This window comes from Physeter macrocephalus, chromosome 8 (genome assembly GCF_002837175.3).
Source record: "Physeter macrocephalus isolate SW-GA chromosome 8, ASM283717v5, whole genome shotgun sequence".
NCBI classification, from domain to species: domain Eukaryota; kingdom Metazoa; phylum Chordata; class Mammalia; order Artiodactyla; family Physeteridae; genus Physeter; species Physeter macrocephalus.
The window spans coordinates 95481797-95507132 of record NC_041221.1 but is presented as its reverse complement, the minus strand read 5'-3'; the positions used below and the strand labels follow the sequence as shown (position 1 = coordinate 95507132).

The following is a 25336-nucleotide window of genomic DNA, read 5'->3' as shown; positions in this document are numbered from 1 at the left end:
TACTTAGAGTTTTTCCCAGAGATTACTACTATGCTTCCCCCTCCCCACCTCCTTCCAGTGAATCTGGGATTCTTGGACAGAAAGAAGTTAACAACAGTGCGGTTAGGTGAATTTTCCATCCCCACAAGACCATACTCTGGAGTAATCTCTTAAAATATTATTGGCATTAATACACATGCCATAAAGAACTTTATTAAGTGACTTACATCTTCCTAAAATGACTTTATAATTATGCCATTTATTCATAGGCTTTTTAGTAAGTCTTACCCTTATGAAGAAATTAGCACAACTGGAAGCTGGTTTATGGGCCTACTATATTTGTACATTGGTTATAGCGCAGAGCAGAAAACAGTCCAGAAAAGAGCAGGCATTCAACTTTCAACAGGTAGGAAGCCTTAGAAAACATTCAGATTATTGGCTCTAAGCTCAAATGAGTTGGATAAACAAAGATCTGCCCAAGTAAGGACTGCTCTGTACTTTTTCTCTGATCTTTCATTAATCAGTACCATATTCTAGAAGTAGGGTTTCCAGAGACAGACACAGTCTCATCCTACTCTTCAGGGTCATCCCACATCTAGACTGTTGTTGAAGTAGGGGAGCCATATTTCAGAAGAGGATCTTTTAAGAGGATATCCTGATGCAGATTACCCATTACTTATCTTATATCTAGTCTACTCTTTTTTTTTTTTTTTTAACTGAAAGAACCCTGCTTTTATTCAGGGTAGTAATAAAACCTTGCTTTAAAACTACATTTCCGGGCTTCCCTGGTGGCGCAGTGGTTGCGAGTCCGCGTGCTGATGCAGGGGACACGGGTTCGTGCCCCGGTCCGGGAGGATCCCACATGCCGCGGAGTGGATAGGCCCGTGAGCCATGGCCTCTGAGCCTGCGCGTCCGGAGCCTGTGCTCCGCAACGGGAGAGGACACAACAGTGAGAGGCCCGCGTACCACAAAACAAAACAAAACAAAAAAAACTACATTTCCTTGCCTCTCTAACATTAGAGTTGAGCATGTGACACAATCTGGCCAATAAGAAATAGAAGTTGCTGTTAATGTGTCCAAAAGAGCTCCTTAAAAGGGGAGGTAGACTCAGGAGGTTTGCATCCTGTTGATTTTGGCTCTTCCCATTTTTCCTGCCTGGAATGGGAACACTGGTGGCTGTAGCTACATTGGTCACCTCCAGAGCGTGAGGATGAAAATCACACCTTCAGGCAGAGAAGAAACCTAGAAGGTCCTGGGTCCCTGATGAATTTGCTGAGTCACCATGCTGCCTCTGAGCTGTCTACTTCAGGATCTTTTCTATGTGAGAGAAAAATAAACCCCTTCCTGTTTTAAGCCTCTAGTTTGGTGGTCCCTGTTGATTTGTAGCAAAATACAATTTCTAACTGAAGCAAGTCCAATTTCAAAGTTTATCAATCATAACATAAGAGGACTTGAAATCATGTCCTTTGAGAAAGGTTGAAGGAACTGGGGATTTTCATCTGGGAAATGAAGGAAATGGTGAATATAGAAAATATGTATATTCAGACTTGTGAGTCACTGACATATGAAGAGCCACAGAAGCCAAATCAGGAAGGATGAGTGAGAGCAAGAGAAGTAGACTTCAGCTCAACCTAAGAGATCTTTCTAGTAATAAGATCTGGCTCCTCATGGATGGGTTGCCATAAGTGGAAGGGTTCAAGTATTGGGATGAATGTCTACTCTGCAAGAAACAGTAGAGGAGAAGAAAACACTGAGTGAGGCAGTTGGAAAGGATTATATTTACTTACATGTCCACACCCAACCCAAAGAGTCTATAAATCTATGCATTCCTAATACCTAGTAACCAATCCTCTCTAATACAACAAATATTTATTGAATGCCTGTGAAGATTTTATTGCTTTCCTTTGTTTATTGTGTTCAATCCACCTAAATTTTATGCCACTTGTAGTCCTCTTTCAAGGACAGCTGCCTTTTCAGTTAATTTTGGAAGTGTCTTTATTTTGTCAGAATTTGAAAATAAATTAATTTGCAGCCAGAACAGCCTAAGCAGTAGTTACAGACGTGTGTTGCATCTTAACTACATGTAAGGAACTGAGCTATGTGCTTTAAATTCATGATCTATAATTTCACAATAATCCTATGAGGAAAACAGTTTTATTATTTCCATTTCTAAAGGAGAAAAATAAGACACAGAGAGTTTAAATAATGTTTCAAGATGACATAACTAAAGGTGATGCCAGAATGGAACTCAGCAATCAGACTCCAGAATCCCTTGATTCTATACTCTCCACACTTACTCTATATCTGGCTTCAAAAAGGTGTATACATCTAAGGATCATAATAGAATTGAAATTGAATCACAGGTATCATAAAATCAAACTATAAATTATGAAGGCAAATGTTCTGTGTATTTTGAATATTTCTTTACCAATACTTTCTTCTTTTACATTCAATGTCATTTTATCCTTGTCTCCAAGTATCACCTTGTGAAAAACAAATCTTAAATAATACACATTAAAAAGGCATATGGCAACTAGGTGACAAAGGACAATATTTAGTCCCTGGATAAATTGGTGAGGGGTTATGAGGTCAGCCTTTCTCCACAAACAGCTGCAATTACCTCTATAAAGCAAAAAAGCCCCAACGGGAATCTGAATCTTCTCCCACCAATAACTGAGCGGAAGCTCACAGATTAGAAAACCTTAAACGTGTAAAAATGCAATAATTTTTCACAACAAATCTGACAACAAAATTTAAAAGTCCATATTTGAAATTAACTCAATATTTGAAAAACAAAACACCTCTTTTGCAAAGGTTCTAAACTTTTCTCTTACAACATCGTTAATACAAGAATACGAACGTGTACAAGTTAGCACATTATTTCATTGTGAGTCATGGTTAGTATTTAAAATTTGTCCCTTAAAAGCTGAAATTAACTGCTTAATTATTTTTTTTAAAAAATAGTCACTGACATTACAACTAAACAAAAACATTAATTTAATTATTAATTTTATTCTAACGCATTTTTCTCTGGTTTTATTTTTAAGTCTTTTTGAAGCTCTATCCCATTTTGCCACTTGTTCTGATATATTCTGATTCTGCCTTGCAAGCTGATCAGTAAAGATAAACTCAGGATCAGAACTTTGAAACCGCTGACTTCCAATATGTCCAGACATATGACATGCGTTTCATCTCCCTTTGACACAAAAGCCTGGCGCATTCTGCCCCCCTCACCATGGATACCATCCCATTTAGTGCAGCCTGTATCATCCTGACTATAGACACTGAAAGTTCCATGGTCATTAAAACAATTTTCCTTCTCTTTACACTCAGCCAATGTGCACTGAGTGATCATATAGTTAAAAATATATATGGGATTAGGACCAAAAGGAAGACGGAGCAAAGGAGAGAGACACAGGAAGAAAGAGAGAAAGAGAGGAAGTAAAATTCATAGAGATTAAAAAAAATAAAGGAGCCAAGAATGCTTGGTGATGGCTGTCATTTTGGGCAGGTAGATTTACGGTGTTAATGGCAAAGAGCAGAAAGCCAGGAGGAAGCCCTTCTCACTGACCTCAAAGGTATATGCATCAATTACTCGCTTTGGTAAATATGTCTCCTATAAGCGGTGGCCCTACCTGTCACCACCAAGAGAGCTACTGTGATGGAGCCTGTAAGTCAGGAACATCCTTCCTCTTGTACCAAAGCAGTGTGTGTCTCTCACATGGCCGCTTTGTGGCACCAGTCACCTTGCTCAGGAGAGCAGCCAGGGCAGTGGCATTTTTCTTTGGAGATTGCACATTAGTCCTTTGCTCCCATAAGATAACCCTGCAGATGCTTTTCTTTGCTGTGATTATCAGCATGTTAAAAAGAGTTGCATCTTCCTAAGCTACCAAGCACACAAGGGTTTTTGTGGTTGTGAGAGTTGCCAAGCAATTTTTCTGGGGGCAAAATAATAGGAAGGAGAGAAGTCAGGTCTCCTTCCTGCTGCAGTCCAGGACCAGCATGGCTGCTATCCCGAGAGGGAAAGAAAAATCAATGATCTGACTGTGTTTGCTCGGCATTCCAACTGGACATTGCTTCTTTCTAGTCTGAGCATGTGAAACAGGAACTCGTTCCAAGTTTTACACTATTGACAATAATAGTGTCTATAGACAATAGTTCCTCAGCTATTCAGAACTAACCACTCCAACAATTCAGAGTCCTCTGAGACACAACCATGCACAGTAAACAAAGCAAACAAGTAAACAAAACCTCCTGAGCAGCCAAATACATGTCACGACATTCCTCTCCCAGAGCTGGATAGTTATTCCCAGGAAAGATTGCCAGACATCTGCCCAGAATCCAGCTCATTCTAATTAAGACCTAGCTCCCAGCAGTTTGGCTATGTGGTACTACAGCCCACAAATATTAGAAACAGAAAAATGAAGGGCTATGTACTGCCCAGGCAAAATACTGACAGCGGTACAGATACAGCTGGCCTTCAAGGAAAAGGCAGAGCTAATGGCAGCGCACAGGCAAACCAAAACCAGTAACAACAACCTAAGACAAAAATGCAGGAGAAAATGGTCTGTCTACCTGAATGACTTCCTTAATATATTGCATAGCACAGTAAAATAAATCATATTTTAATGACAATTCTGAATCATCAAGAAACATACAAAGGTTCAATACTTTGTTTATGAAAGCAGAGGAGTTTTAACGGTTTTTAAAAAAAGTTTTGGCACTTCAACAGGTAAAGTTGCACTTCCATTTTCTGGAACCTCCACTAATTACTGAAATTATTATACACCAATATTTAAGGTACATGGTCACTAGCCACCTAATAAATGGCCAGGGCAAAGCCAAGCCAGAAAATGGGAAAGTGGATGAAAATGTCAAATTCAGATTACTGTGCAGCAAAGATGTCAATTTGAGAGAGACGGATGGAGTCTTAAAAGAGGTGGATGCACTGAGAAGCTTGCCCTGAAGACAGGCCTTACTCTTCCACAACACATTGGTGGCCATTCTTGTGCCATACATGGCAACAATCGTGCAGGTGGAGCAAACAGGGAAGGTTGCTCCTTCCTCACAAGGGACTTAGAATGGTAGTGGGGAATCCTAGCTGATCTTCAGGTTACTTGTTAAGAAGGCAGATTTCCAGGACCCACTCTTGGATATGCCAGAGTGGAATGTTTGGCTGGATCTCTGGAGTCTGCCTCTTTTAAACCTCAGCCAAGTTTGGAATCACTGACCTGGGACACTGTGGTTTGGGGACGTGCTCTGAGTGCCTGGGCTTCTCAGTTCTACCACTTCCACCTGAGGGATCTCTAATCCAACAGGCAGTTGGTGCTGCTTCTGGGATACACTCTTGTACAGCCTGGCTCCCACTGTGAACACACCAGAGCCCACATTCTCCCACTGGAGCCCAGTGAGACTCCTAGCCTGCACCCTAAGGAGCTGCAAGAGAATAGGACAGAATGAGAAACATAAAACTAGCCAACTTGATTTTTTATTATAAGATAATTGACCTCTACCCTTCACCGCCAATAAAAAGTGGCTGAAAATAAATTAAAAGGAGACCATATATTTTACTGTATCAAAAGCAGTTACAAGGGCTTCCCTGGTGGCGCAGTGGTTGAGAGTCCGCCTGCCGATGCAGGGGACATGGGTTCGTGCCCCGGTCCGGGAAGATTCCACATGCCGCGGAGCGGCTGGGCCCGTGAGCCACGGCCGCTGAGCCTGCGCGTCCGGAGCCTGTGCTCCGCAACGGGAGAGGCCACAACCGTGAGAGGCCCGCGTACCGCAAAGGAAAAAAAAAAAAAAGCAGTTACAAGAAAAATACAGTGTTGTTTTTATTTTGTTTGTTTTTAAGTTTCTTCAGGAAACTGACACGGGTGGTCAGAATGCTCCAACTCTAACCACTTTCTAACCTTCTGCCACTCTGTTTAATAATAGTAAAAGCTCACACTTAGGTACCACTTAGTCTGTTTTGTCCTGAATCATTTATTCAGGCATTTGTACTCTCTATCTAGATTCATTCTTTTATGAATTTCTTTTACCAATTTAAATTTTCACAGAAATATTACAGTCCAACTGCATAGATTTTTCATATACAATCTCATGTAGACCAAGTCTTTAAAATAAAATGAATCATTAGTAATGAACTTGAATATACAAAACCTTCCAGCATGAGTAGAACCAAAGCCTGCTTATGCTTCTTTGGCATTTCAGCTGCAGGAGTATCCACTCACTATCTTTATGGGTTTTTTTCCATTACATGGAAAGCAAACATTGATATCTCTGAGCACACAGAAAATTTCTTCTGCACAAACTAAGTAAACTCCACTGTCAATGGGGGCAGCTTATGTAACCTCTTCCCTTCTATTGCTAAAGAGGTATAGTATGTAGTGTGAGATTGAAGGGATGAAAAAGAGTAAAATTTGCAGTATTCTGCACTTTTCTGCAAGACCCCCATTATGAGTGCTAGAAAAGGTTAGGAATAAAGTGGTTGCCTGATTTGTGTATAGATGCTATGAAAGTTTCTGCCCAATCATTAGATTCTAGCTCCTTGGAGGCTAGGATGGTAACTATTCATCTCTGGCCCTATACAGATGTGTCTAAGACTGTAACAGCAAGATTGGTATATTTGGGACTCTATCCAGTTTCTAGAAGTTTCTGGCTCTCTTCATCAAGTAACACCCTTTACATTATTACTGCATAGAAATGCCCTAAAATTAAGTGAACTAAAATTCTCTAGAACTTAGAAAGGTTTCTAAACGCACCACTATATGAATGTATGTTAGATGAGTAGAATAGATCGAGATTAGGGGAAGAGGAAAAATAAAATTTTTCTGGAGTCAACTGAAATAAATTTTGAGTGGATTATCTAAACAAAAATTAAAAATAGCTATCTTCCTTTCCCTTGACTAGTAGACATATTTTACATTTAATCTAAATAACTACAAATTTCCTTCTTCTACATTTTGCCATCCCCGTTTCCTAAAACATATCCTCTGAGGCTACATTTATATACATTCATGGAGACCTTACCCACATAGTCACTCAATAAATATTTAATGAAAGAATGAATAAACGCCATTTAAAATTTTCAACTTAACATCCAAACATAGAAACAGATTTTCACAATTTAAGAAAACTAAAGTGTGTCATTGTAGGAGAGAATACAGGCTTTGTAGTGAGTAGAACTGGGTTAGAATTCTCGTTAGCTGCTAACTAATGGACAAGCCTCAAACATTCAGGTTTCCCATCCATAAAACGAGGTTAATACTATTTGCAGACTTGTTACAGAGATTAGAAATAATATCTGTAAATCTCTTAAGCCGTATCTGGTATATATAATTTTAATGGTCATGATGGTGAGTTTTCTTTAAAAATTAATACTACTATGAGCACATTTATTTCCATCATTTTGCGTGTCTCAGCTTTTTCTATGCCAGATAATCCTACTATTATTTTATTATTTTGCTTGACATAAATTCCCAGAACAATAGAGCACCATATTCAGAAGGAATAAGAAAACACACTCCAAAGTAAATATAAATAATTTTTTAAATTTTAGAATATTACTTAATTCCAATGTTTGGAGCTTCACTAAGAGTTTCTCTTTATCCATCAAGATTCTTGGATCGCAAGGAGAGAAAGTTGAGACAAAATGAATTTATCAGAAGGATACAGGGTAGCTCATAGAATTGGAGGAAATGCTTTATAATCTGGCCTTGGAGGAAATGACAGAACTAGGTCACTCTGGAGATCTAGGTAGAGGAACTATGAGTGTGTCTTAGGGCAGCCAGGCAGAATGTTCCAGCTTTAATCAATTTCTAATCTTCTGTCACTCTGCTTAATAATAAAATTCACACTTGTATACTGTTTACCCTGTGCCATGAATGCTTCTAAGTACCTTGCATGCATTAACTCACTTAATTCTCACACCAGTTTTATGAGACAGTAATTCTCAGGAAAAAAAACAAAGTCCCATCTGTATAGCTTGAGTCACGTTCCCATGCATTGGGTAAGGAGGTACCTCATTTGATAGCCCCACCAAGCTGAGATGGCATAGCGAAAAGCCAGGGTAATTTTAGCAAAAGAAAGGTTAAATGAGGCTAGGCAGACAAAATCCACAAATGTCTAGTACATTTGATAAAACCCACATGCCTGGCTCTGAAGGATCCATGTCTCTATTCCTAGTTGGCAAAATATTTTCTATTAGTGATATGCACTGACTAGCATGTAGAAAGTTCAAAAATAAAATGCCTATCTTCCAGAAGTGGAAGTTATCTATGTCTTCTATTATATATGTGGATAGAAATATAGTAATACTTAAAATGAATATATGATTGCATAGATTCCAGCGATTAATAAAATGAAAAATCTACGTATTTAACAACAAAATACTTAAAAGAAATTGTAAATTCAGTCAAGTTTAACTTTCCTGACTTCACTGAGTCTAGGAACCATAGAAGAGAGGAGGAAATTCTCCCTCCATTACCCCAGGATTAGTGGGATAAATATTCTCCCAGTCTCTTGTAAGCCCCTGGTAAAATAATTCCTTCACTGAGTTACTCAAATAAACAAGACCCCCATTGCCAGAGAGAAAAAGACATTCTATTATCCTGAGTGCTTCCATTTTCAAAAAACAATTCTGATGTTTGACCTGGAAAAGGGAAAAAAAGCAGTTGCTGCCAGTAAACTATATGTGAGGATCCTGGAGGAGGGTAGGAACAATATAGTCAACCTTATATCCATTGTACCTAACACAGAGACTGCACTTTGAAGGAACAAAGTCAAAAGTTATTTTACAAGAGAAGGAATAAATAATTAAACTTATTTCAAGAGTAGTCCCAATTTTTTTTCTAATCAGAACCTGATTGCCATTACTACCATTTGAAGTATCTAGAAATATAAAGAAACCTCAAAGTTTTCAACATATGAAGAATAATACAAAAGTCATATGACAATTAGTACCCTTTAAGCTCAAGATGATATTCATTCTTTGTTTAGTCATTAGCTGTTCTTTGAATGTCTGTTACATTCAAGTCAACAGGATAATGTTAAAAGAACTGGGTATATGAATCAAAGCATAAATGCCTCACACCTCCTATTCTCAGATTTCCACTGAAATGTTCAAAGGGTTATAAAAGATGAGAGAAAGTCACCTTCAAATTAGAAACCATGGCGATAACCACCCACAAAGCAGAAACTTACAGGAGTTTCAGCTATATATAGAGTAGATCAGATAAAAAGCAAATAAGACCAGTCAAGGAATAACTCTGAAATTCTCCAGCACATAGTCACTTATTTATAAGGACAAGATCTGATGGCTGAACGTTCTAAGACAGCAGAGAGCAAACAAACTCCTTCAATTTGTGTTTCAATTTGCCAAGGCAAATCACTGGCATTTGAAAGGAATTTCTTGAAGCCCCCAAATTATTACAGAGGCCATACCAAGCAGTAAGATTGCAACTGGGCACGCTGCAGCTTATATAAAGCAAGAGGCAAGCTGGCTAAGAAACAGGCAGTCAAGAAACCTGGACCCAGAAATCTGACACTTGCACAGTACCTTCACCAAATATGGAGAGAAAACACTGCACAATCAACATTCCTCTACTGGACTACCCAGGTGTCCATCTCCGTTCCTTCTCTTTGCAGTCTGCAGGAGAGTAATCTGTTAACCAACAAAAGAACGAATATCAAGCTTAAGAAAGATGGAGTCTAACCTACCAGTTTGTGGGCACTGGGTATCCCACTGCTTACACAAAAATGAGAAACAGAGAGAAACAATACTGAGATGGCGTTATAAAAATATTCTGTGGCATAATAAATTGAAGACAACATTCAAGACTTTTAAAAAATCAAAATTTAAAAATTACCTACTGTATAGGAAATACAAGTAAATGTTAGAAAACATATGCTTCATGTCCCCAATAAAATTAAGAATACATGACCTATAAAAGGTGAAATGGGGTTTAGATTGAAAATTAGATGGAAGTTTACTTGGATAAAAGGCAGCAAAAAGAAAAGGGGGAGGTAAGGAGACCAAAAGATGCAATATTATAACTTTAATCTATGTTGACACTGCAGAAAATAAAATTAGAAATAATAAGTTTGCAGCACAAAGTGGTATGTACAATCATTTCCAATGCAGTATTTTTATTGGTTCCTACCTTATTACTTTCTCAGCCCTTATTAAACAGAGAAAATATTAACATAGGAAAGAGGAAATAACTTTAATATTCATCAGTGGTGGAAGTTTAAATAAATTACAGTATATCCAAACTGTGGAAAACTAGGCAACTATTAACAATGATTAAATAGATTTTAATTTTATAACATTAAAATATTATCTAAAAATTATAGAAATGTAAAATTGCATACAGCATGATGCCATTTTAAAAAATATATGTACAGAGAGAAAAGGAAAGAGAACAATCCAAAAGGATATGCCCCAAAAGGTTAAAATTTGTTAAACTTGGTATTCGGATTATAAACCATTTTTTTCTTGTTTTTACCTTGCTCAACATCATTTGAGAAAATAACACTGTATTTAATTTTTTTTAATTATGGGAGATGGTTTAAACTGTTTTTGGTTATACTTATCAACATATAATCTTTCATTATTAAATCAAGAAATAATGAAAATGAAAGAACTAAGCAAACAATTTCAATAAATTAGAAGGTAGAGCAAACCTAAAGAACAAAAAGAAGTAATTAAAGGTAAAAATATATTTTAATAAATTAAAAAATGGAAAAAGACAATTAAAAACAAATCCATGAGAAAATCCTTTGGATAAAAATAAACTTTAGGAAAAATTAAGAATGAGCAAGGAAACAAATCAACAGGTATAGAGATTTTTTCCCATTGCTAAAAATATGTACATACAATTTTATGAAAAGTAAAGTGTGAATAAAAATGATATGCTTATAGTAAAAAAAATTCCAACTTCCAAAATTCAATCAAGAAAATATAGACGGGCTTCCCTGGTGGCGCAGTGGTTGAGAGTCCACCTGCCGATGCGGGGGACGCGGGTTCGTGCCCCGGTCCGGGAGGATCCCACGTGCCGCAGAGTGGCTGGGCCCATGAGCCATGGCCGTGGCCTGCACATTCACGGCCTGTGCTCCACAACGGGAGAGGCCACAACAGTGAGAGGCCCGCGTACCGCAAAAAAAAAAAAAAAAAAAAAAAAGAAAGAAAATATAGACAACCTGAATAGATCAATGATTATGAAAAGAATTTAAAATTTTGTTAAAGATTATCTCCAGAATATGGTTCCAGGCCCCTTTAGTTTTTGTATACAAATTATAGAAAATGTCCAAGAAATTGATGATTTTCAAACTATTTGTGATCTCTTCCACAGGCAAGAAAAGAATATAAAAGTTCTAGACAACATTTTAAGAAACTAATTTATCCCTAATTCCCACTTTAGGCAAAATTAGAAAACAGATATACCAAAAAAAAAAATCTTAAACACACATTTGAAGAAAGATTCATATATGTAAAATTCTAGCAGAGACAAACCAAGGATACCAACCCCGATATGAAGGTTCTGAGGCGGCCCACCATTCCAGACCACTCCCCTCGGGGCTGTTCTCTCTCCCTGCAGGACAAACCTCTTAAGGGCCACCTCAGATACAGATATATGAACTCCCACTGAGGACAGACCTCAAACAGTTTTAATTTCTGTTGAATATCAATGAATCCTAATCGATAGAAGGGGAGAGGTCTGTCATCTAACGTCACTCACCAGAAGCGTCTAGGTCTCAGCTTCACTTTGAGAAATGCTTACACAACTATATATCAAACACACAAATAAAACTAGAGGCAAGCTATAGGATTCAGAGGAAGAAGATATGAATTCTGATTGGAAGGATGGGGAATCAGGAAAGAGGCAGCATGTGAGCTGGTTCTTCAAAGACAGGGTTTGGACATGTTTGCATCATCACATATGGGGAGGAATGTAACACAGTCAGAGAAGAAGAACCCAGGTCCAGTCAGTCACGAGCATAATAAACACAATGTTCATTGGAGATAAAATACAGGCCACCCAATTAAATTTGAATTTTAGGTAAGCAAATAATTTTTAATATAAATATGTCCAAAACGTGCAATATTTGGTATAAAGCACCACAGGCCTAGGAACAGAGTATCAGAAAGTTTAGCAGCAATGCCTCTGACACACTTTTTAGACATTCATAGAATGTTTTGTTTTGCCTTTCCTCCATTCCTAATCCCTCAGCGCACTTAACAGTTCAGAGGTATGCACTGGAGGTACCCATCCAAGCACATTTCAGACATAACTAACTCTGGACTGAGAAAGGGAAAGGACTCCAGAGTCCCTGTGGAAGGCAGTCCTAGAGAAGCAACTGCGTACTGACCCCAGCTCTGGTCTCCATCAGGACACAGTGTGCACCAAGCTCTCAGAACTGGCAACTGCCCACTGAGCCAGGCCGGCAAGCAAAGAGCCAGGCTCAAGGCAGAGAAGCCAGGAACTTGGCAACAGCAGCCACTTTTCCTGGACATATCACTGAATTGTGAGTTTTAAAAGGGAAATAGAGATGACCATTACGGTATTTGGGATTTCCACAAAACTGTGTCCAAAGATGGCTGTGATAAATATTTCACAAGAATAGGTAATTCCAAAAACAACCACAGTATAGCATAGTGGTTTATAAAATGGGGTGTGAAGTCAGAGCTGGGTGTGAATCCCAACTACACCCACTGTGAGTCAAGTGACCTTGGACAGAGTGCAAGTCACCTCTGCAGACTCAGTTTCCTTTCTGTAAAATGGGAATAATCACAAGGTTATTAAATGAGATAATACAGAAAAAGTACCTAGCTCATAGTAGTTACTTAGTAAGAGGTAATCATTATAATATTCCAATATGTTTTGGATGTAATCAAAGGCAAAAAAATGACAAGGAGAATTAGAACTGTTGATCTTCCCAGGATTTCCTTAGACCTTTGGGAGAAATCAGGAATCATGTGGTCTAGAATCAAAGTCCCATAATCTAGGATCAATTCCAGCATCCCAGGCATCCTAATGTCTCTGGAGTGCTAGGATCATTCTCAGGTTCCTGCTCTTAGAAAAGGAAACCAGAGTTACCCACAGAGCAGTGAGGGGTGGGGAATTATGCTCCAGTCCCTGAGCAACTTCAAAATAGAAGGATTTTTCAGAGGCAGGGAATTTCTGAGATTCCAAGAATATATTTGAGAACTTTCTTCCCCCAGAGGGAAGAAACTAGGTCATGTGCTCTTAATCCAATGAGGTTTAGGGTCACTGTGGAGGGAGAGAGAAGATAGTTGGCCTTAATTAGCTCCAAAATAAGCCCAGGACTCCTGGGATTAATCCAAAAGCAAGCAGAACTTCTAGTGGAGAGATCCAAGCTCCCAAATGTAAGTACTAGTTTCAGTAGAATGAAACCAAATCTAGGACAGCTTCTGAACAATTACCATTTAGCTAGCATTTACATGCTATAAGAACTAAATTTATCCTTACCACAACTCCTGTTTATAGAAAAGGCTCAGTCACCACCAGAAAGTAAGCTCTGTGAAGGGATGGACTGTGTCTGCCCTTTTTACTGCCATATGCCCAAGGAATGGCAGAGTGCCTGGCACATAGCTGGTACTTAATAAATATTCATTGAACTAAATCATTCAAAGCCACGCAATGAGTTAGTGGAAGGAGCTGGGATTTGAACACTAGTCTAACTCTCAAAACCACACTCGCCTCTGTGTCATACTGCCAGCCAAGGCAGACAGGCCAGAAGCTATCCTAAAGCAAGCTTTTGCCCTGGCTCTCTCCCTCCAAGCTCTCCTGGGGTCCACCAAGTTGAACTGGGAAAACCACTTGGAAGGGCACCCTGAGGAGAGTTTATGAATCAAGAAATTGTGGCAGATGCTGCTAGTTGCCTCTCGAGTACCTAGTTTTCCCTTGCTAAATGAACTTTGATTTATTCAGGTGACAAAGTTCTCATTCACCTACTAGAAATATTTGGTACCTTAATTATCATAAAGATTTCATAAGTGTACACAGAAGTCTACTAGATGGCGCTTCCATCAAAGCTATTGTGTTACTGTTTAGTTGGAATGAACTTTTGCCTTTCGAGTTTCCCTTTTCTTCCTGCCTAGAGGTGAAACAGCTATCCTGAAAGAATAAGGACAAAAGCCTCAAGCTAAGGCTGGTGAAACAGGAAGCTACAAGGAACCCGAGTCCTTGATAACTATCTGGAGAGGTTGCACCTGCTTTGGCCTGTCCACCTCCTGATTCCTTGCTTTGCGAGCAAAATAAATCTCTATTTGGTTGACTTGATATTGCATGGTTTCTTCATATACTGCTTGCAATTACTGAATGACAATATTCCCAAGCAAAGCATAATGAAGAGAACACTGCACCATTCCTCAAAAACTCTACAGCTGCTGCATAGTAAGACCCAAAGCTTCCCCAGTCTCATCTCCTACTATGGCCTTCCATAAACACGTCTTTCCAGCCCCAGCAAGCTCTTTATCATATTCCAAACAAGCAACGTATTTTAAGATTAATGCTGTTCTTTTAACCTGATATATCTTTCTCGCATAATCTTTCACAGACCCTGGAAGGTTCAAAGAATTGATATCGACCACAGTGGCCAGTGGAAGACTTGAGAAGAAAATTTATGTCTTCTGAATATAAGCCAGATGCTCTTTGCCCTGAATACCCATTTTTGGAGTAGGAAAATCAAATGCTCTGGTAAGAGACCTGATTTACTCTTGGCTTTTTTTGTTAGTATGAAAAGCCATTTAAAAAATGATTAATAAGTTATCATGTATTTGGAATATGTCAGAATGGAAAAGCTCATTTACAGCAGCGGTCATAAGAAAACCCAAAATTTTAAGAATATTTTCCTGTTCTATAGTGTCTGATTATACATGAAGATATAGATTTTGTTTTATATATGTAACAGAACATATATGTGAATATGTTATGTTGTCTCATAGTAGAAACTATAAAGGTTTAGCATTGTGTTCTGACATTCTATGTGGTGGCCAAACCCCCAATTATTGACCAAAATATTTTATTTCCAGAGCTACTTACTATGTAACTAGGAGAAAGTAATTAAACCTTCCAGTTCACCCATCTGTTAAGGAGAAATTATATTATATTTGCCATCTGTCCAGCTTTCAGGTATGGCAAATATTGATGGGAGGATTTAACCTAAGTATAGGGCTTTGTGTCAGCTCATTTAAAAGAGCTGATCAGTATTGAAAATTCTACAAATCAATTTTTGTTTATTGATTTTGTTTTTTGAATTTCAAATATAACAGAAGTTAATTATTTGCTACCGAGGCCTAACAGATGTTAACATTAGTTCACCTTGGCTTCACGTTTATTTACTCTTTTAATAAAGTATTCCAGATACAGCTAAAGCACTAATCCCACCCCAAGCCTTCTCTCTCTTCTTTCTCCAGAGCTGTCCTGAAGTTCGGGGGAATCAATTCCATGCAAGACCGCATAATTTTACCACATGTGTATGCCGGAATTAATGTATAGTATTATTTGGTTTTTAAGTTTCATTTATTCTATATCATATGTACATATCTTTTAGTAATTTACTTTTTACATTGAATATTTTGTTTTACAAGTCTATTCATATTGATATATGCATACTGATGCAAGCATTTCATTTTAACTGTCACATAGCAATAATCTACAGTTAACTTATCCGTTCCCTGAGTAGTGGACAGTTCGGTTGTTTCTCAATTTTTACTACACCCAGCAATGCTGTAAAGAATATCTGTGTACACATATGCAAGTGTTTCACTAAAATAAATGACTGTACTTTAAAGTAGAATTGCTGTGCTCTTTTGTGCATTTTTACAAAAAGCCCTGCAGGAATTTCTATTGGAATGGCATTAAATTTTTAAATAAATTTGGCCTTTCTGCTTTGTATCAGTGTTCTCAAACTTAGTTGCATAAGAATTACCTAGTTAGGGACTTCCCTGGTGGTCCAGTGGCTAAGACTCCTCGCTCCCCATAGAGTGGGCCCAGGTTCAATCCCTGGTCAGGAAACTAGATCTCACATGCTGCAACTAAGAGTTCACATGCCACAGCCGAAGATCCCGAATACCGCAACAAAGATCACACGTGCGGCACCTAAGACCTGGCTCAGCCAAATAAATAAATAATTTTTTTTTTTTTTTATAAAGAATTACCAACTATGTGAGGTGATGGATATGTTAATTAGCTTGTTGAGGCAACTATTTCACAATGTAGATGTATATCAATATGTCAAGTCCAGGTCATGCTCTTTAAATATATACAATTTTTATTTGTCCATTATAACTCAATAAAGATGGAGAGAAAAAAAGAATCACCTAGCAACATTATTAAAATTCCTTCAATCTTTTATCACCCTACCCTGCAAAGATATTCATAGGTCTAGGGTGGGATTGATAAATTTTCATTTTTTAATAAGTACTCTCTCCTCAAAATACTGATGAGAATTGACCCTGGTTTACAGAGAAACACTTCTCTAGATAAAGTATGCATCCATGGTTGTGGTTTATACCAAATCTATGATTTTTTAATCCCTTTACCACCAACACATACCATAATTTTTTTAAAGCACAATGGCCCTATTGGCATCTCACCTCTACCCCATCCAATCCTGATTAGTAAAAATAGGTTAAGCACCCACTTGTAATTGAGACTGGCACCCTGCACCAGATTCTTTTAAATAACCTTCTGGTAATCTTCTCTGTTCTGACATGCAGTGCTTTACTGAATAGCATCTAAACACCTAGGCACTGCCAAAATTCAATATGCGTGTTTTTGCCTTTATTTTTTTAAAATGTTTTTATTTATAACCTAATCATTCTGTTCCACAAGGAAAATAATAAATCATAAAGTATTACTTAATGTCATTGTTTCATTTTATTATACCATAACTATTTTTAACAGCTTTACTGGGATATAATTTATACCATAAAGTTCACCTGTTTAAATGTGTTTAAGTATACAATTCAATGGTATTTGGCATATTTACAGAATTGTGAAACCATTACTATAATCTAATTGTAAAACATTTTCATTGTTCCAGAAAGAAACCCCATACCCATTTAGCAGTCACTTCTAATCCTTTTCCCTCCCTTTCCCACAAACCCTGGTCAACCATTAATCTACTTTCTGTCACTATAGATTTGCTTATTCTGTGTTCTTCATATAAATGGAATCATACAATATGTAGTCTCTTGTGACTGGCTTCTTTCACTTGGAATGTTTTTGAGGTTCATCCATATTGTAGCATATATCAGTACTTCATTCCTTTTTATGGCCAAATAATATTCCATTGTATGGATATACATCATTTTGTCTGTCCATTCATCTGTTGATGGACATTTAGAATGTTTTCACTTTCTGGCTATTATGAATAATACTGTTATGAGCAATCATGTACAAGTTATTGTTTAGACTTCTTTTCAATTCTCGTAGGTATATACCTAGTAGTAGAATTTCTGCATCATACAGTAACTCTGTATTTTAACATTTTGAGGAGTTGCCAAACTGTCTTCCAGAGTGGCTGTACCATTTTACATTCCCACCAGCAATGTATGAGGGTTCCAATTTCTCCACAACCTTGACAGCACTTGATATTGTCTGTCTTTTTTATTAGAGCTATGCTAGTGAATGTGAGGTAATATTTCATTGTGGTTGTGATTTGCATTTCCCTAATGGCTAATGATGTTGAACATCTTCATATGCTTGTTGGTATATTCTTATCCCTTGCCCATTTAAAAATTGTATTGTCATTTTATTATGGAGTTGTGAGAGCCTGGATATATGTTCAAATATATGATATATATAGTTTGGATATAGTCTGGATATATGTTCAAATATGTGATTTGCAAATATTTTCTCCCAGTCCATAGGCTGTCTTTTCATCTTCCTGATGGTGTCCCCTAAAGCAAAACAGTTTTTAATTTTGATGAAATCCAAGTTAACAACCTTCTCTTTTATTGCTTGTGCTTTTTGCTGTTGTATTTAAGAAATCGTTGCCTAGCCCAAGATTATGAAGATTTACTTCTGTGTTTTCTTCCACCATTTTTATTACCATGATGATTTTTATAGATGTGAATGAATGGGAAGTGAAATTTAAAGAGGTATAAGCAGAGAGCTATCAAGGGAAAATATTTCAATTACTTAATTTTACAGATATTAATTATTAGGATTATGGGAGAGTACCTGGGCATTAACTCCAACTACAGATAAACTGAAAGAGGAAAAAATACCAGTAAAGAGAGAACTGCAAGGTCATGGTGGACCTAAAAGGACTTAAGGAGTAGGTAGGGAACCTGGATTGGTGAGAAGTCAGAGGACAAAACTGTCCCTCTGGCCAGGGCAACTCTGGGGGACATTCCAAAGGCAGCTCTGACAGCTGCCAATCATAAGGGAGAAGTCAGGAACCCTAACTCCTGCCCTCATACTGCAGGACATCAGCTAGAGGGAATGGAGTCATTTCCGGGCTATACAATGAAGTTCAGACTTGGTACCATACAGGCTTTATCGTTCATTTGTCACTGTGAGAATGGGAGGTTTATCTTTCTCCAGCTGGTTAAGAGCTATATCTGAGCATAAGAAAGTATTTGCTTTGTCACCATCCCTGGCACTCCATAGATGCTACCTCTTAGGTCCAACAGCCAAATACCAAGAGTCATTGATCAACTGTTTTCCATGTCCAGATGGGAAGAAAGACCAGAAAGACACTATTACTTTATAAGAGAAGGAACATAGGTGAGGGTAAAAGAATTTACTGATGGCCTATCAAAATAACTTCATCAAAGAAATGAATATCATGGGCATTTTTAATCTAGTTTCCCTTTCACATTTCCTACATTATGTGAAGAAATGTCTCCTAATTCAACGAATGGATCATATGAGTGAAAAACAGGGCACACTGTTGAAACGTTATTCCTCCCCTTTAAAACAGAATACAAAGCATAATGTTCACTGTGAATTATTTGATATATTTTACTATACATTCAAGAGATTTAGGACCCTCTAATTTAAAAAAAAATGTGTTCTTTAAAGCAACTATAGTACTGCTTCCTCAAGCTTCATTATCTTTATGCTACTGCTACTGCTATGGAAAACATGTCTCTTTTTCCAATGGACACTTTCTGAGCTAAGTCACTATGCCATGAAGGCATTTTAGAAGGCATCGTTCATGGAAAACAAACTCAATCTCAACACAATGGTAACATGTGAAAGGTCATTCGCCAGCCTGGTGGAAAACAAAATGTCTTCTAAGGACCTGACAGAGAAAAGAGCAAAGCGTCCTTTGTATTTGGCATCCTTCATGTAATAATCTAGAAGTATTCAACACATGATTTGATATATATTCATAACACAGGATCATTCTCTCTTCTGTACAGAAACAGAGAACATTTGGAAGAGAATACATTCTCACCTGAGTGGAATGTTTTGATGGGTCCTCTCTTAAAGCTGGGTAATGGATAACCTGAATTTTTTTAGTCTTTTCAACCCTAGAATTCTGTGGTGCCACAAAATGGTTGTTTTAAAGGGAGAGTAAACCAATCAGGTAAGTTTTTTTAATTACACAAAAAGAATAGATCCAGGAACAAAGCTCAATTTTCAGATAATTTTTGTCTAATAAAATTCCCTGTATTTTGAGATATTGTTACCTACATATTTTATTCTTACTTTTTAATTTTTCATAAAATATTTGCTCATATTTTTCCATTTTGATATAATGTTATCTACTTGCTCCTTAAAATACTCTCCAGGATAGAAATTTGAGGTTCTGAAATACAATCAACTTTGTAAGCATGCTGACACATTAAATTCTCTGAGTATTACTGTGACTCAGAATCAAGGCTTTCAATATGTAAATGAATCATCCAATAATCTGGAACTTACTTTGTCAAGGCTTTCTGTGCAGAGATGGATTATAAACTTTATGAGAGTTTCTTTGGCTAAATGGATTGCAAATGCAGACACTAATCTACAGGACAAATAAAAATTACTGAGAACCACACTTAAAAACAGGTTTAATCAAGACAATACATATTTATTCATGCAGAGAATAATCGGGTGATGGAACAGGGTAGAAGTGAGGAAAGACTATGAAACAAGAAATTAGAAGGCCTGAATTCCAGTCAAGACTATGCTACTATGTTCTCTTATGAACTTGAGCAGATTAATTTCTCAGGGTGTATTAATTAGAATGTGCAGAGATATGAGTAACAGAAAAACTGACTAAAAGTAGCTTAAGAAATAAAGACATTTAATTGTCTCACACAGGAGAAAATCCAGAGATAAGATGTTCCAGATTTGGTGCAGTAGCTGGCTACAGTCATCAAAGATCCAAGCTCTTTCCATCCTCCTGCTCTATTGTATCTCCATCCCTATTCCTGCCATCTCATAGTCCCAAGATGGCTGCCAAGCTCCAAGTGTCACACTCCCATTCAAAAACATGAAGCCAGGGAGGCTGAAAAAGATTTTTATCTTTTATCTAGCTACTTTCTCTTTTTAACAATGAAAAGATTTTTTCCCTGAAGTAAACCAGCAGGATTATCCCTTTGATATTGTTGGCTAAAGCTTGGTCACATGGTCACCCCTATATACAAGAGAGTCTGGGAAAGTCTGTATCTGGCTTATCCAGCCTCTGTAGAAGGTGACAGACAAGGTGGAAGGGAGCCTCATGGCTCTGTCTAAAAAATGTGGGAGTTGGGTAAACTGATCTCTCAGGCATAGTTCTAGACTAATGAATGAAAAAAAAGTGATCTGACTTTATATATTTTTAAGAGACTTCGGTTTTTATACAAATTTCCTGTGATGGCACCTTTCCCCCATCTAAAAACAAAACAAAACAAACTTCTGCCATCCATGATTCTGAAGTTCTAAAGTGAACAGTTTCTCCCCTCTCTTAAATAGAAAAAAAAAAACTTCTGAGTGGTCCAGACACTGAGTCATTCAATTTAACTTTGATGGGGCTGCATCTATTTTTGAGGTCTTGCCATCGTGGTTTAAGAACACTGACTGTCTGCAGATACTTTAGATATTTTTCCCAGCACCTCTCTGAATTTACGCTGCACTAAATTTAAAATGGAAAATTGATGAGGTGAAAGGTTGAGTAAATAATTCCATTGGAAAAAACATGAGTAATCTTTTTCTTTAAAAAAAATCCAAAGAATTCAAAACGTATTGAATTTGTCCAACTGACATTCCATTTATGGTATCTCATATGCCCATGAAATACTACAATGTACCTCTGCTTCATTCTTTACAGAAAATTACACAGCTGTCCCTTATTATTAAAAGCACCCCAACACTGAATAAATGTTCTGAAATTAAAACAAGGCACTACATGAGAAAAGCTTGGAAGCTAGAATGTCGCCAGTTGTGTACGCCAGGTATGATTCTAAAGTGACAGCAAACAATGCTGCAATCAGCCTATTGGTTAGCTAGAAACGGTGGACACCCAGATGAGGTTCCGCCTGAATACATACCCAATGGTGTGCTCAAAACTACCGTGTAAAATGCTTGTTTTACCCAGATACCCTATAGGAATATTTAGCTGTTACATTGTAAATGCTGTTATTTTGGTTTCTAAAAATGTCATGACAGGAAATGATTCCATGGAATAGTTGCCAAGATGGCTGTTGGGCAGAACCAAGAGGGGGGAAAATAAAGTTAAATCTAGACAACAAGAAGCTGGAAAAGTTGAAAATACTACTTACTTTCTGCAATAAAACAGATTCTTATAATCTAAAATAAATTTGATTTTTTTTTTCCCCTCCAATTGTCATTACTCAGAAGCCTGGCTATGTTTAAAGAGTCCCTACTGCTCATCGTCCCAGAGGTCATAACGTCATGCTCTTCACCTTTGGATCACTCGCCAGGTTGATAAAGTGACACTAAAGAAAGATTTCCAGTTTGCATAAAGGCAAGAGATGATTCCTACTCATCCTTACTTCCCAGTTGCTACAGCCAATGGGCAGTCAAGGCCTTTTGGTAAGAATTTCTGTAGGTTCAGAAATGCCCATGCTCATGATATTTTTTTATTTTCTCCCTGTCTGAGAAGTGCAAGGTGAGGACAGGTAAAAATAGAGGTTGGTCAGGAAATAACTATAGTTAATGCCACATTAGGCCACATTTATTTTCCTCAGAGGGATGCTAAGGTAAGTAGTTTAGAAACTGAAGAGCTGTAGACATTTGAAAACATAGAAAGGGGAAGAGGAGAGGGGAGGATGAGGGAGAGTAAACTAAATTGGTTTTTTTCCCCGAATAGGTTCATGTTATAGAACAGCTTTCTCCAAGTATAATGTTCCTGATTTAGCCAACTTACTTCCGATCAGTAATATTTACCTATCATGTACCTATCTTTAAGTAATAATTTGTCTTACTTTATTACTCTTTCTGTTAGATCTACAAATATTCAAAAATTACAACAGACCTCTAAAAAATCACCTGAGAGAGAAAAAAAGCTATCTACATATACATTGTAAGGAGGTAGCCATAACTCATAAGTAAAATCTTTTCAGAAAATTTCCAACATATCTATAGTTTTACTTTCACTGTTTTCCAAGTAAACTCAGTATTCTCCCCTCTTCTACAGAAAAATGAATGAGCTTCTTCCACTCTTTATTTTTGGACTCCCACTTAACCCTTTACTATCTAGTATGTTCCTTATGTGTTTTAAAGTGTAAGTTGCTCAAATTGTTACATCCCTATATCCTCCCATATTATACACTGACTTACATGTAATAAGTGCTAGTGTATAGGTATTGTAAACGTCCATAAATCTATTTTTTAACCAAACAAGGCAGAGAGAAAGTGAGTAAGGGAGGAAAGAAGGAAAGGAGAAAGGAAGAAAAAAGAAGGGAAGCTAAGTCAATGAATTTGTTAAACACCATTGTTGGCAAATGACAGAGAGGTGGTACAATTGCCTCTACATTCATGTTCATAAGTGGAGTAATTTTATTTTCATCCCTTGTATATGATATGATTTTAAGTGTAGAGCCTGATGTAACATCAAAGCTGGAAGAGTTGGTCCATGCCTTCAACATGTAAGGTAAGCAGCTGTGCTGCATTCTCCTTCCCCTCCCCCTCACCCAGACTCCTGCAGTACTAGGGCAGTTAGAGCAGGGCCCTCTTTAAGGAGAGCATTTTCTCCCTTACTTATGCCTGCTCCTCAAGAGATGTGAATGCACAAGCTTATAGGAAATTTGACTCTAGTTCAGTTAGGAAAAAATAAAGCACACATGGTTACTAACCTTAGTACTGGGCACTTCACACTTTAAGTGCATTTATCTAATTATTTGTTCATGTATTCATGAAATTAAGAATTAATTTTATAAAAATATTTCAACAATTAAATAATCCCAAATATCAGGAAATTATACTGAATTATCCCTCATTATTGTGGTGATATGTAATAGTTTCTAATTTGGCTTTCTTTCTCTTACCTATTCCAGAAGCATTACTTCTGGATAAGCATATTAATAGACAATTATGAATCTTTTTTTTAATTGGGTTAAAATTAAAGAGTGCAAAACAGATAAAGATCAACCAATGTGTGAAAAGTTTTTCTTATTTTCTTTTAAAATTATTTTAAAAATAAGACAATTACTGATATTGATTACTTGAATGTGTGAAAGACAATTCACCTTTTACATTCTGTCTTAAAATGGATGAGAGAATATAATTCAAATAGATCTGACGCTTGATTTTTTTCATTTCTTCACTGGGTTACTATTGACTTTTTAAATTCTTTTAAAAGTTATTTGTGATTCATCTGGTGTTGGTCTACTTTTCAGATCTGAAGCATCCTTTATAAAAATGCATTCCCCGATTATCAGTCAACAGTTTAGATAAATGTCAAGTTCACATGCCTAAGGAGAAGAAAAGGTTTCTAACAACCTTCCCTTATCACTGAGGACACAGTTTGTTGTCATTTAAATGCTAGATAGCACAGATATAATTGCCTCAGAAGTGTAGAAACATAAATTTCCGTTTCTTGAGGCACCTATAACACAAACATTAGAGGTCAAAAACAGAGCAATAGGGTCCATGAAGATACAACGCTGCTTAGCTATTATTGTTCAAAAATGATAAATTTCATAGCACAAAGAATAGGAGAAGTTACAGAAGCACTGGTCGAATGAAATCTGAAAAGAGCAAGCAAATGACACATCTTTTCATAAGAGCAGGTATATCTGCTCCTTCAGTCTTCAAAGCTGCTCTTACAACACTTGATCTAGTGATTTCCCCAAAGCTCTAACTGCTGATCAACATGGATTTCTTGACAAATAAAAATTTCATATATATGAAATATATTTTAAGAAAACAATTATATATTGGACATTGTAGTTTTTGCTATAATAATGAAATAAAACATTGATTATGTTTACATCATTGAAAAAACTTGGAGTGTAGAATGTAAATAAAAAGATAATTTGATGGAGGAAGTAAAAGAAAGGAAATGTGTACTGTGAGTTGAATACATAAGCAATAAAATATAGAATTGAGGTTATGTTGCACTGAATGAATCTGAATGTATTCTAGATGAATTTCTGGCTAATTTTGCTATTACAGTGAGATATTTAGCACTATAACACTAAATTTACTTTTATGTATCCTTTTAATATTAAATTCAACAACACCAACAAGAAATTATTATGCACAATTTGGGCTACCAACTAAAAATAAAACACGCCACTAACCTCCAGGAATTTACAGGAATTTTTCTTCCTAAAAAGAAGAGAAACCAGATAAATACAAAACAAACCATAGTGTAGGACTTTAATTAAGTGACCTGTAAAGCAAAGCACTAGGACTGAGAAGAGGATAGCATCATGACATGAAGGAACTTGATAAGGGTCACAGGGTCGATACCTGTTGGTTTGGGGCCAGCTGGCAAACTTCCTTTGGGACACCAGACTGCACCAACTCTCAGTCCATGTGGATGAGTGGGCCTTCACCCCTGAACACAAGGAGCTGACTGCATGACTCAGATCTGGCCAATCAGAACACCTAATAGCCTAGACATACCAACTGATTCAGGGGTGGGCATGTGACCCAAGTTGGCCACCTCAGAATGAATTCTACTACTTGTGTGGAAGCCAGGATAACAAATGCTTTCTTCTTCAATCTACTTGAACCCTGAGGGGAGCTTTGACAACCACTTGCCATCATGTGTCATCTGAGAAGGTGAACTAGTATTCTATGGCTGTCATAACAAATCACCACATATTTGGTGGCTTAAAACAACAGAAATTTATTTTCTCACAGTTCTGGAGGGTAGAAGTTTAAAGTCCAAAATTAAAGTATCCTCAGGGGCATGCACTCTCTGAAAACTCCAGGAG

At 37.2% G+C, this 25336-nt stretch overlaps 1 protein-coding gene across 10 annotated transcripts in view; it reads right to left on the bottom strand.

The window, feature by feature from the left end:
* The window catches only part of LOC114486744 (tigger transposable element-derived protein 1-like), a 570985-nt gene that overhangs the window by 308836 nt on the left and 236813 nt on the right, over positions 1-25336 (bottom strand). For 2 of the 10 annotated variants that reach the window (XM_055086690.1, XM_055086691.1), the window contains exon 4: positions 24695-24722. The exons of 7 other annotated variants lie outside the window; for them this stretch is intronic. In XM_055086690.1, coding sequence (XP_054942665.1) covers positions 24695-24722 — 28 coding nt within the window. Of the gene's footprint in view, positions 1-9535; positions 9641-24694; positions 24723-25336 lie in introns of all 10 variants that reach the window. One more of the 10 variants, XM_055086692.1, reaches the window with a different exon arrangement.